Raw genomic sequence first — 12449 nt, 5'->3', positions numbered from 1 at the left:
ATAGGGACTTTTCACATTTATGGGACTGTGCTACAGTTCTCTTTACAGCCAGTGACCAGGATGGCTGCTGTGCAGGGAACAACTGCAGGAGCTACATTGCTAAGCTACGACTAAAGGCTTTCTTATTTTCAGGATTGATGATCGCTCGCTGCCCATAAATTGATCTGTGACTAGGAAAACCCCTTTTTAAATTGTGCAAGATATTGTTTATTCCAAGGCTCTCCTGAAGTGACTATAGATACTTGGAGGGACAACTGGCAGCCCCACCGTTGTGTTGCTATTCCTGGTAACCTTTGGAGGGGATACTTTCCGTTGATTGCTGGGGGTCCTAAGAATTACAATCCTATTGATCAGATTTTGATGGCCTGTCTTAAACACGTGTTCTAAATATTGCAAACCCCTAAAAGCCTTCTAAAATAAAGAATTTAGACTTGAGCAGTGTTATAAGTGGAATTTTTAAGGCTAGGATCATTGAAATATTTTAGTTTTACATGGGACTGTGCTCATTTACAGGCAACTGCCACTGTGGCTTGATAAGAATTAGAAATTATAGAGTACAAAAAGTCTCAGTGGAGTCCTGGGAGAGAAGAATGACTGAGTAAATGCTCATGTCTTCTATCTGAAATCGGTCAGTGGGGAAAGCATTAAGTCATTTGTGCTGATCTCCAACTACTTCTTCTGGACTAGGCACCCTGTACCATATGTGCTTGCCTCTAGGCAATATCTTGTACCTTTTTTATTTTTGCATGCATGCAAGCAAAGCACTTAACTTTTAGTAGTTCTAAGGGTTTTATCTAGACACTAAATGGAGCATCCCCACACACAGAAGTTCATGTCCTCAGGATCTTCTGTCCATCGTAGAGGTACTTCCATTCATCTCTTAGCCGGCATTTACACTTTACCCTCAACTTCTTTAGCAAGGCAGTGGTTGTCTGAAAGGTGTGTTTGGGCTGGTTTTTATGTTTGAATAATGCTTTCTGGCCCAGTCTCTTAAGGTAAGGGGTCATGCTTTGCTTCAGCATATCACACTACATGTTGGCATTTATGGTTCCCCAGTGCCAGCAGCACTCATGTAGCCCCAGGCCACAACACTCCCTCCACCATGCTTGACTGTAGGCAAGACACACTTGTCTTTGTACTCCTCACCTGGCTGCTGCAAATAATAAGTTTATCTTGGTCTCATCTGAACACTAAATATGGTTGCAGTAATATGTCCGGCTGAAGGAACCTAGCCCGCAACTGATGCCACAACTGATGACAAAAAATGCATCAGTTGACATCTGGTGTGTAGGATCTGGTGTTAATTGTGCATGCTGGACAGGAAAACACAGCAAGATGCGTTTCCCTGTCCAGCGCCCATGCGGCATGTTCCACCATCCGGCAAACCAACTTAAGACATCGGATAATTGTGAACTGTCTCGTTCAAGTGAATGGGATCAGTTCTACAATCTGTTTTCCTCTGGTGCTTTTTCTTCAGCGCCGGAGGAAAGTGCCGCTGGAGGATGGATATATGTGAAGGGGGCCTTAGTCTGCTTGTCTTTAGCAAAGTGTTTGCGGGCTTTCTTGTACTTCATCTTTAGAAGAGCCTTCCTTCTAGGACGACAGGTATGCAGACAAATTTGATGAAGCAGGTTGACACTACCCTTTGTTGTATGGTCTTGCCCATCATGCTGCAGCTCAGTTTCATGGTCTTGCCAATCTTCTTCTAGCATAGGCCATCTTTTTTTATGGAACCATTAAAGGTGCGATGTTGAACTTCCAGTGACCAGTATTGGAAAGTGTAAGAGCCATAACTCCAAATTTAAGACACCTGCTAATCATTCACACCTGAGACCATGTAACACAAATAAGTCACATGACACCAAGGAGGAAAAAAATGGGCCCAATTTTTACCTAGGGGTGTACTCCTTTTTGTTGCCAAGGTTTAGACATTAATGTTGTATCCCCTGTACCCTTAACTCATAACACAACATCATTAAACACTGTTATACAGGCTGTGCACTCTCTACTTTACATTGTAGCAGAGGGGCATTTAACATATAACATGAAAAGATATCATCATAAAATACTGTGATGGATGTACTCAGTTATGTGAGATACTGTATACAAACTTAGAGTGTGTGTATGTGTATGTATGTGTGTATATAATATATCCAGCATAAATTCTGAATTAGAGCTATTTTGATCGTGTTACTCTCAGGCTGTGGAAATTGTCTGGGAGATTTAAACTTCCTGCCGCTGGACAAACTTCATGGTAAAATATTATTTATCTGTCTGGCAGGCAGGTGCAGAGCACAGTTTGTGAGAGGGGACAGGGCAGGTGGGGAAGAGTGAGGGAAGAGAGAAGACCTCAATGCAGGGGCAGGGAAAGGGCATGGCAGCACTGCTCCGGTAAGGATACTTGATCACTGCTGGGGCTTTAGGTTAGGAATTTTGGAAAGCTGGGTGGCACACAGGTTTAGGTAGAAAAAACGGGCAAAGCTGGGTTCTCATCTAGATTCAAAGGGGTACTCCGGTGGAAAACATATATATAATTTTTTTTTTTTTTTTTTTTTTTTTAAATGAACTGGTACCAGAAAGTTAAACAGATTTGTAAGTTACTTCTATTCAAAAAAAATCTTAATCCTTCCAGTACTTATTAGCAGCTGTATACTCCAGAGGAAATTCTTTTCTTTTTAAATTTCTTTTCTGTCTTTCCACAATGCTCTCTGCTGACACCTCTGTCCGTGTCGGGAACTGTCCAGAGCAGGAGAGGTTTGCTATGGGGATTTTCTCCTGCTCTGGACAGTTCCTGACATGGACAGAGGTGTCAGCAGAGAGCATTGTGGACAGACAGAAAATAAATCCAAAAAGGAAAGAATTTCCTCTGTAGTATACAGCTGCTAATAAGTACTAAATGGATTAAAAAAAAAGTAATAGAAGTAATTTACAAATCTGTTTAACTTTCTGGAACCAGTTGACTTTAAAAGACCTACAAAAAAAAATACCCCTTTAAGACACCTGTAAGAAGTTTAATGCCAGATCCAGGGGCAGGCTCCCTTTATTACAAAAGCTATGATGAACTGTAAAATGCTAAAGCATGTCAGAGAAATAATAGTTTGGAAACATTCCTGAAACAGGTTGAAGAGTCACCTGGGAAATCCCCAACAGTTCATCACAATCTGCTGGTGAATGTTAGCAGTGGTCACATCAGACCTAGACCCTGGGGCAAGGGAAGAAAGCGTCTGTTCTAATAAAACCAGTTTTATTTTAGATCATTGGGAGTGTCTGGTGGATGCTCATTGCTAAACTGAGAAAGAGATTGCACCAGGATGCACTGAGGCAATGTAATGCTCCGGGCAATGTTCTGCTGGGAATCTTTGGGACCTGCCACTCATGTGGATGTAAGGCCCTTTCACTCTATAAATTCATCAGTTTTAAAGATCCCTTATATTGTTCCGTTATGAAAACCCTTAAAATCGGCCATTACAAAATCTCATTATAGTCTATGGGATTTTTTACATTATCCGTTTTTTAACCCATCATAGCCCATCACAGACTTTATTTTATGAAAGGAGAATGAACGGAAGAAATAGTGCATGCACCATTTCTCCCGTTACTTTTCCCAGTCACAAAATAACATCCGTTATTAATAACTGGCTATGACGGGTAAAAAAAAAACGGATAATGTAAAAATCACATAGACTATAATGGGATTTTGTAACGTCTGATTTGAATGGCTTTATGAATGGGTCATTATAACAGATCTTTAAAATGGACATTTCTATAGTGTGAAAGCAGCTAAGGCTGGTTACACTTTACAGTTAGAGGCTCATTCGGTAGCTCCAATAAATTTGACTGGAAGAATAGGGCAGCTTGAATTGCTATTATTTCTATCCTGTTTCTAATGGAAACCATCATGGTAGTGTGTACAGGAATGGTCTGAGGAATGTATAAGAGAGTTCAAGGTGTAATTTATCCTCAAGTCCTCAGATCTCAAAAGATCAAGTGACCGTGGGATGTGAGTCCTTAAATCCCTGTGCACTATCTTGCTGACATATTGATACTAGATGTCTTTTAAAAATTATTTTAGAGATTTCGACTCTGTACCTTTAACGATCTGTGCCGTTTTGGGGGGAGCAAGGGGGGCTGGCACAATATTAGACTTAAAAGTGCCATTGACTGGATTAAATATGTGGAGCAAATGTTTGTCACCCATGCTGAATGTTAGCTTTATTACATTACAAAAATTCAGTAGATATCAGTATAGAGAACCTAGCTGCATTATTACCATAAGTATTATGTATTATTAGTAAAGCTTCTTTGACTACTACGTATGACAGAACTTGCCATGAGTGGTTTTGAGGAATTTGTTATGAATGGGATTTGCGGATTATATGGATTACGATCTATTGTATAGAAGTGGTTATTGTTGGATACAGCACAGCACCACCCTTTTCTATATTTACCATGCTGTGTCTTTTGGAGGAGTTGGCTTAAATAGTTATGACCTCTCATGTACATTCCTTGTCACAGAATCACATATTTGTTAAAGACAAACGATTTCTCACAATGTTGACTGTGACAATTCTTAGACTATTAGAAAAAAATGCAAGCATTCTTCCCATAGTTCTCATGAAGAACACGCGAGTCAGTTCCTGAGGGTTGTCCTCCTGTTTCTCTATGCAGGTATGGACTATGTACTATGTATCATTGGCCACCAATAAAGTAGTAAATGGCGAAAGGAAAGCTTTCACTTCTGAGATGTTACCTGCAGCTAAACCATGTGTAAAAATGCTTTTTATTCAAAGCACAGAGCACTATATGCACATGTTCAAAGTCTGATTTAGTGACCTCTGTAGAAGGATGCCACCACTGCAATAATTCCATTTTGATATTTCTTTCCTCCTTGGATCTTCCACAGTCAACTATTATCGTTAGTATTTAAAAGTGGAATAGTTCAGTGATGTAAACCACATCGCCATCAGACTGTGGTTTTACATATAATGAATCGCACTTCTCTATCTGGTCTGATAGAGAAGTCTGCTTTGGTGAATGCCAGGAGAGTGTTACCAACTTGACTGCATTAGGGCAAATGGGAACCAACTTCATACAGTTGTCTATGGATTTATAATAGGATGTCCTAAAAGCTCCTGTAGGTGTGTTCCAATACTTTTGTCCATATAGTGTATGACTCGGATAAAGAAATATCATTTGTTCCTAGTTTCTAGACATCAGCACATTTTTGCATGGTAGTTTTACATATAATGTGCAATGTATTATACAACAATTTTGGTTTACGGTAAGCACAGCAATCTACAAACTTATTCCATATCTCCACTCCACTAACTTATTGTTATTCAGACTGTAAGTGTTTAGGCATAAGTAGTGCTTAAAATTCCTCTACATCTGTGAAGCAAGAACCTTGAAGGACACTGTTCACCGAAGTAGTAATTACACAAGCCCAGTCTGGGTGGGGGACATGTAGCCTGCCATTAGCAGTGAGCTATGCTGAAGGCCCTTGTGGCTGCACAAAGGTTAGAAGGGACACTAACTGCAAAAATGTGTTCTTTTTGTCTTCTGCGCTTTCAAGTGTAGTACTGTGCTGGGATTTAGTAGTTCATGGGCCGAAAGATACTGCTTGGGTCAGTATGGCCCACTTCTCAACACATGCTGTTATTCTCCTGAGATTTCCATACGTCAAACTTCCTTGGAAGTTAGTGTAATGTAAAAAAAAATTAAATATATATGTCCAAGGTTGGAGTTGACGTTCATGAGGATCTGGCTGCAGAACCTGGCACGTGCATTTTGACTATCCTTTTGTATTTCTCCGATTTAATCATCTAATTTAAAAAGTGCACAAACTTCAAAAGCAGATTAGATACTTTTTTATGCCAGATTATTGAAAGGCAGTTTATGTGCTATCCAATTTCTTACAAACACCAGGGCTTGGCTGGAAGCGGCCACTTATAGCATTTTTTTAAATAGGTAGAAGTCAGGATATGCTAATCTTTTCTGCAGCAGGGAAGGGTGGGGTGTATTGAAATAAGTTATTGAGCTGATTAGTATAAGTGTATGTAATAATGTCAATAAAAATTTTAAGGAAAAAAAAAAAGAAGGAATTTGCAGGTACTGTTGTCTCAAAGAAAACAGTAAGTAATGCAATCCTTCATGGTCTGTATGCACACTCATCACGCAAGACTCCATTGCTGAATAAAAACCATGTTGAAACTCATTTAAAGTTTGCTGCACATCATTTGCAAAAGCCATTGAAATAATGTGAGAATATATTATGGTCAGAGGACAGGAAAATTGAACAGTTTGGATACCATAATACACATTGGCCCTCATTTACTATTGCAAACCCGACATTTTTTGTCGGGTTGTGCGCCAGATTCTGTTTCATTGCACCAGAAATTCTGCCTGCGCCAGATTTTTTTGCCAGAATTTGCGCCAGAATTGAAAAGCCCCGACTAACTCTCCATTTTGCTAAGAAAACCTGGAAAGGGGGTGTGGTCTCTGAAAAGGGGCGTGTTCCTGACATTTTTACAAAAAAACAACGTATTTACTAAGGTTTCCACATAAAATGTGGTGGATTTGAGCTGAGGAAAACCAGACCGATCAGAGCATGTGTAAAAAGGAAAATGTAGGGAAACCTTAGTAAATACTGTGGAAAATAAATTGTAGGGAATTAAAACCCACAAAGAAACCTACACAACACTCTTAGTAAATAAGGGCCAATGTGTTTCCCCAAAACACCATACCAACGGTAAAGTTTAGAGGTGGAAACATTATGTTGTGGGGGTGCTTTTCAGCAAATGGTACTGGCAAACTTCACATAATTGAAGGAAAGATTAATGGGAAAATTTTGTGTGTATTGGAACGAAATCAAAAAAAGGGAGGGAAAAAAAAAGCTCATTGGACATAATGTCACATCAAACTCCAAAAATGGGCTTAACAAAATTATTGGCACCCTTAATATTTGGTTGCACACCCCTTGGAAAAAATAACTGAAATCAGTCGCTTCCTATAACCATCAAAAAGCTTCTTAACCCCTTAAGGACTGAGGGTTTTTCCGTTTTTGCACTTTCGTTTTTTCCTCCTTACCTTTTTAAAAAACATAACCCTTTCAATTTTCCACCTAAAAATCCATATTATGGCTTATTTTTTGCGTCACCAATTCTACTTTGCAGTGACATTAGTCATTTTACCCAAAAATGCACGGCGAAACGGGAAAAAAAATCATTGTGCGACAAAATCGAAGAAAAAATGCAATTTTGTAACTTTTGGGGGCTTCCGTTTCTACGCAGTGCATATTTCGGTAAAAATTACACCTTATCATTATTCTGTAGGTCCATACGGTTAAAATGATACCCTACTTATATAGGTTTGATTTTGTAGCACTTCTGGAAAAAATCATAATGTATTAACACGCCTGTGATCAGTGTTATCGGCGCTTGACTGCTCCTGCCTGGATCTCAGGCACGGAGCAGTCATTCGCCGATCGGACACCGAGGAGGCAGGTAAAGGCCCTCCCGGTGTCCTGCCAGCTGTTCGGGACGCCGCGATTTCACCACGGCGGTCCCGAACAGCCCGACTGAGCAGCCGTGTCACTTTCGCTTTAGAAGCTGACCGCCGCTTCTAAAGGGTTAATACCACACATCGCCGCGATCGGCGATGTGTGGTATTAGCCGCGGGTCCCGGCCGTTGATGAGCGCCGGGACCGACGCGATATGATGCGGGATCGCGGCGCGATCCTGCTTCATATCGCGGGAGCCGGCGCAGGACGTAAATATACGTCCTGCGTCGTTAAGGGGTATTCCAAGAAAATAATTAATTTTTTTTATATCAACTAGCACCAGCAAGTTAAACAATTTGTAAATTACTTCTATTAAAAAATCTTAATCCTTTCAATAATTATCAGCTGCTGAAATTGAGTTGTTTTCTGTCTGGCAACAGTTCTCTCTACTGATATCTCTGCTTGTCTCAGGAACTGCACAGAGTAGAAGAGGTTTGCTATGGGGATTTTCTTCTAAACTGGGCGGTTCCCGAGACACGTGTCATCAGAGAGCACATCAGAAAAGAACAACTCAACTTCAGCAGCTCATAAGTACTGAAAGGATTAAGATTTTTTTAATAGAAGTAATGTACAATTCTATTTACTTTTCTGGAGCCAGTTGATATAATAAACTATTTTTTTCCTGGATAACCCCTTTAAACCTCTCAGCCGGAATGTTGGACCACTCTTCCTTAGCAAACTGCTCCAGGTCTCTCTTATTGGAAGGGCGCCTTTTCCCAACAGCAATTTTAAGATCTCTCCACAGGCGTTCAATGGGATTTAGATCTGGACTCATTGCTGGCCACTTCCGAACTCTCCAGCACTTTGTTGCCCTCCATTTCTGGTGCTTTTTGACATATGTTTGGGTCATTGTCCTGCTGAAAAACAAGATCTCGGACGCCAACCGAGCTTTCTGACACTAGGCTGTACAGTGCAACCTACAATCCGTTGGTAATCCTCAGATTTCTTAATGCCTTGCACACATTCAAGGCACCCAGTGCCAGAGGAAGCAAAACAACCCCAAAACACCATTGAACCTCCACCAAATTTCACTGTAGGTACTGTGTTCTTTTCTTTGTAGGCCTCATTCAGTTTTCAGTAAACAGAAGAATGATGTGCTTTACCAAAAAGCTCTATCTTGATCTTTTTTTTTTTTTTAATTCAAACATTGTTTTATTGAAATCACAAAACAATAACGGGGTAAACATAGTGGTACAGCATCAAAGAACAGAAAAACACACCCTACTGAGTGCACAGTCAAAATAATCAAACATGGGCGGTTGGCATCGAGATGAGACAAGCATAGGGTGGATTGTGAGCCTCTACCAGCACCGAAATGAGGTAAAAATAACTGGAGGAAAGGGAGGGAGTCTAGGACTAGAAAGAGGGGAAAAGGGAAGCAAGGGGCAAGGAGAGGGCAAGAGGGGGGGGAGGCGAGTCAGAGAGAGCAGAAGGAGGGAAACAGCACAAAAGAGAGGAACTCTGAAGATAGAGGGGACAAAAGGGCGTATTCAAGGAGAGTATGCAGGGCAAAGAAAGAAAGAGCGGAAGGGGCGAATAGTAACAAGGGAAAGAAAAAGAACTACTAACCGTTCGGAGCCCGTACACCTTCAGTCCTCCTCCAACCATACCGCAGCCATCGGTCCCGATCCACACATTCGCCCACAAGAGGTCTGATCACCCACTAGGCCAGGGAAGAGGTGATCTACATTGCACCAAGGGTCAATCCGTCCTATATAGCGGGGACTCCACAAATGCCAACCAGGGTTGCCATATCAGCACATATCTCTCCTGGCGTCCTGTCGAGTCAGCCATTAATTCCTCCATACGGCAGAGAAAAAGGACTTCTTTGTGCCACTCCGATATTGATGGAGGAGACTAATCTCTCCAACGTCGGGGGATTACCGTCCTTGCTGCCATGAGCAGGAAGTGGGTTAAGATCCTCGAGGGAGACCTCCTGGAGGTAGGGAGGATAGACAGGAGAAGTACCTTGGGGTCATCAGGGTAGGTCACTCCCGAGATGGCCGCAATACATGCGAGCACTACTGTCCAAAAACTACGGCTCTATCTTGGTCTTATCTATCTAGACATTTTCCCAGAAGGATTTTTGCTTACTCAAGTTCATTTTGGCAAAATGTAGTCTTGCTTTTTTATGGCTCTGTGTCAGCAGTGGGGTCCTCCTGGGTCTCCTGCCATAACGTTTCATTTCATTTAAATGTCGACTGATAGTTGCCTCTGACACTGGTGCTCCCTGAGCCGGCAGGACAGCTTGAATATCTTTGGCACTTGTTTGGGGCTGCTTATCCACCATCTGGACTATCCTGTGTTGACACCTTTATCAGTTTTTCTCTTCCGTCCACGCCCAGGGAGATTAGCTACAGCGCCATGGGTTGCAAACTTCTTCATAATGTTGCGCACTGTGGACAAAGGCAAATCTAGATCTCTGGAGATGGACTTGTAACCTTGAGATTGAGGACTTGAGAACCAAAAATTGTGGAAAAATATCAACAGACAGTTCTCTTCTCCTCTTTCTGTTGTCCATGCTTAGTGTGGCACACACAGACACGCAATGCAAAGACAAAGTGAACTTCTCTCCTTTTTATCTGCTTTAAGGTGTGATTTTTATATTGCCCACACCTGTTACTTGCCCCAGGTGAGTTTAAAGGAGCATCACATGCTTGAAACAATCTTATTTTTCCACAACCTTGAAAGGGTGCCAATAATTTTGTCCAGCCCATTTTTGGAGTTTGATGTGACATTATGACCAATTTGCTTTTTTTTTCCCTTTTTTGGTTTAGTTCCAATACACACAAAGGGAATAAACATGTGTATAGCAAAACATGTGTTACTGCAATCCTTTTCTGTGAGAAATACGTCATTTTCTTTCAGGGGTGCCGACATTTACAGCCTTGACTGTATGCATTTTAATGGGATCCTAACTGGTGGCAGTAAAATTCCAATGAAATCAATGGAAATATTAATGGAAAATAGTATCTGCGTTAGTATGAACATGGCCTTAAAGGTGCTGAATTCTCGCAATAACACTGGGTTTAACAAATAGATTGTGGTCAATTGCATTCTGTAGATGTTAGTTGGGATTTATTCAGATTTTTTGAGTTTGGTTTGGATTTTTCCTTTACTATAGGGCAGTTGGCTCCTGACTCATTAAGGTTTTTTGCCTTCATCTGGATCAACACAGTGTGGTTAATGATTGGACTTTGATGGATTTTTGTCTCTATCAAGTGTGTGTGTGTGTAATTCTTATTGAATATTGGAAGTGAAGCACCCTGTCCCAAATGTAGTGCAATACTTCAGCTACTACTATAAGGGTATATTGGAGATCCTATATTATATTTGTGCTTCGTCATCCATTGTCAGGTTGAAAATTGTGTGAAACGAATGGGAGTTGTTTGTCATTCACTTGTCCTTTTTTGTTGAATATAACTTTAACAGAATTGTTTTTGATATTGACAGGATCGGCTTGGGATGAATACATTAGATCGATCGTCACATGTTCTGTTATACTCTAGTAAATGTCAGGCAGTACAGAATGAGGAACAAGTGATTTATTTTGCACATTAGACTTCGCCTTAGGGAGTTTAAGACCTACTGACTTTCATAACATAGCTCAATATATACCTGTATATCTGGTACAAAACAATAAAATAAAACCGGTTCTGTGTCAGGACCACTGGTGAGTCCGCTGTTTTATACATGCAATGTCTTAGAATTCATGTTCTCTATTACAGGACAGGAAGATTATGACAGACTACGTCCTCTTTCTTATCAAGATGCAAATTTGGTTTTAATCTGTTTTGATGTTACAAATCCTACAAGTTTTGACAATGTTTTAATAAAGGTAAGATACCAGACTGCAAAAAAGAATTTTAAATGTTGAAGGGGATATCAAAGATAAGAAAATGTCCTGCTTAATTTCCAGAAACAGCACCATCTTTGTCTATAAGCCATGTCAGATGTTGTAGTTCAGCTTCATTCAATTGACTAACAGGTTAGGGTTCATGTGAATGATACTACTTAGGGCTGGGTCACACAAACCATATTTTGCTGCATATTTACTGTTGCATATTTTCCTACCCACTGAAGCCAAAGTCAGCTGATGAAAATATTCAACAAAATACAGCATGTGTGACCCTTAAAGGGAATCTGCCAGGAGATTTATGCATAAAATGGAGACTTTCTCCCTGATTACAACCAACTAGGGGCATACTTGGACATTTCAGAGAAATCATAGTTAAAACTAGCTGGGAATGGCACAAAGTCACCTGATCTTTCCTATTTGGCTTTGTCACCCTGTGGGGCTTGATTGACCGGTCTCTCCCTCTTTTACTGACAAGTTGAATCACTTTCAAGTATTTGACCATCTCTTAAACACAGACTATTTTTAAATACAAGCTGGCTGATAGGTGCGGGGCAGACACCCCTACCCTCTGGCGATCAGCTCTGGTCACCGTATGCTCCTTCAGCCAACATATTTTCTTTCCAGTGTATGCTACATTAAGTGTTACATTTAAAATAAAAAAATGGATGGGTGAAGTCTCCAGCCTGCCTCATACAGGGGGTCTTTCAACTCTGAAACTGAACCAGTTAAATTAACATTTTGATCTCCCCCTGTCACCATGCCCCTCAAATCCAACTGCTGTTAACTATAACAAATGGGCCATAATTGTGGTACAAAAAAATTGTCACATGATGTGCACCACATTTATGTGTTTTAGACACTTTTGATCCTTGCCTGAGAAAGGGCCATGGCCGAAATTGGCCCAAAATGAATAAAGCATCTCATAGTTGGTTTAAATTCAGACTAGATGTGCCAGGTTTATTAAACAGTGGAAGTAGCTTTGATAAATCTGGTGGATTTTAAGACTGTCTAAGACTATGGGAGATATTTATC

At 40.7% G+C, this 12449-nt stretch overlaps 1 protein-coding gene across 1 annotated transcript in view; it reads left to right on the top strand.

Moving 5' to 3' along the window:
* RHOF (ras homolog family member F, filopodia associated) overlaps positions 1-12449 on the top strand; it is a 91038-nt gene that overhangs the window by 62598 nt on the left and 15991 nt on the right. The window contains exon 3 of the mRNA XM_056534897.1: positions 11287-11396. Coding sequence (XP_056390872.1) covers positions 11287-11396 — 110 coding nt within the window. The remainder of the gene's footprint in view (positions 1-11286; positions 11397-12449) is intronic.

The sequence above is a fragment of the Hyla sarda genome, chromosome 1 (genome assembly GCF_029499605.1).
Source record: "Hyla sarda isolate aHylSar1 chromosome 1, aHylSar1.hap1, whole genome shotgun sequence".
Taxonomy (NCBI): Eukaryota; Metazoa; Chordata; class Amphibia; order Anura; family Hylidae; genus Hyla; species Hyla sarda.
The sequence above is the reverse complement of the archived record's forward strand: the minus strand, read 5'-3'. Positions and strand labels throughout refer to the sequence as shown.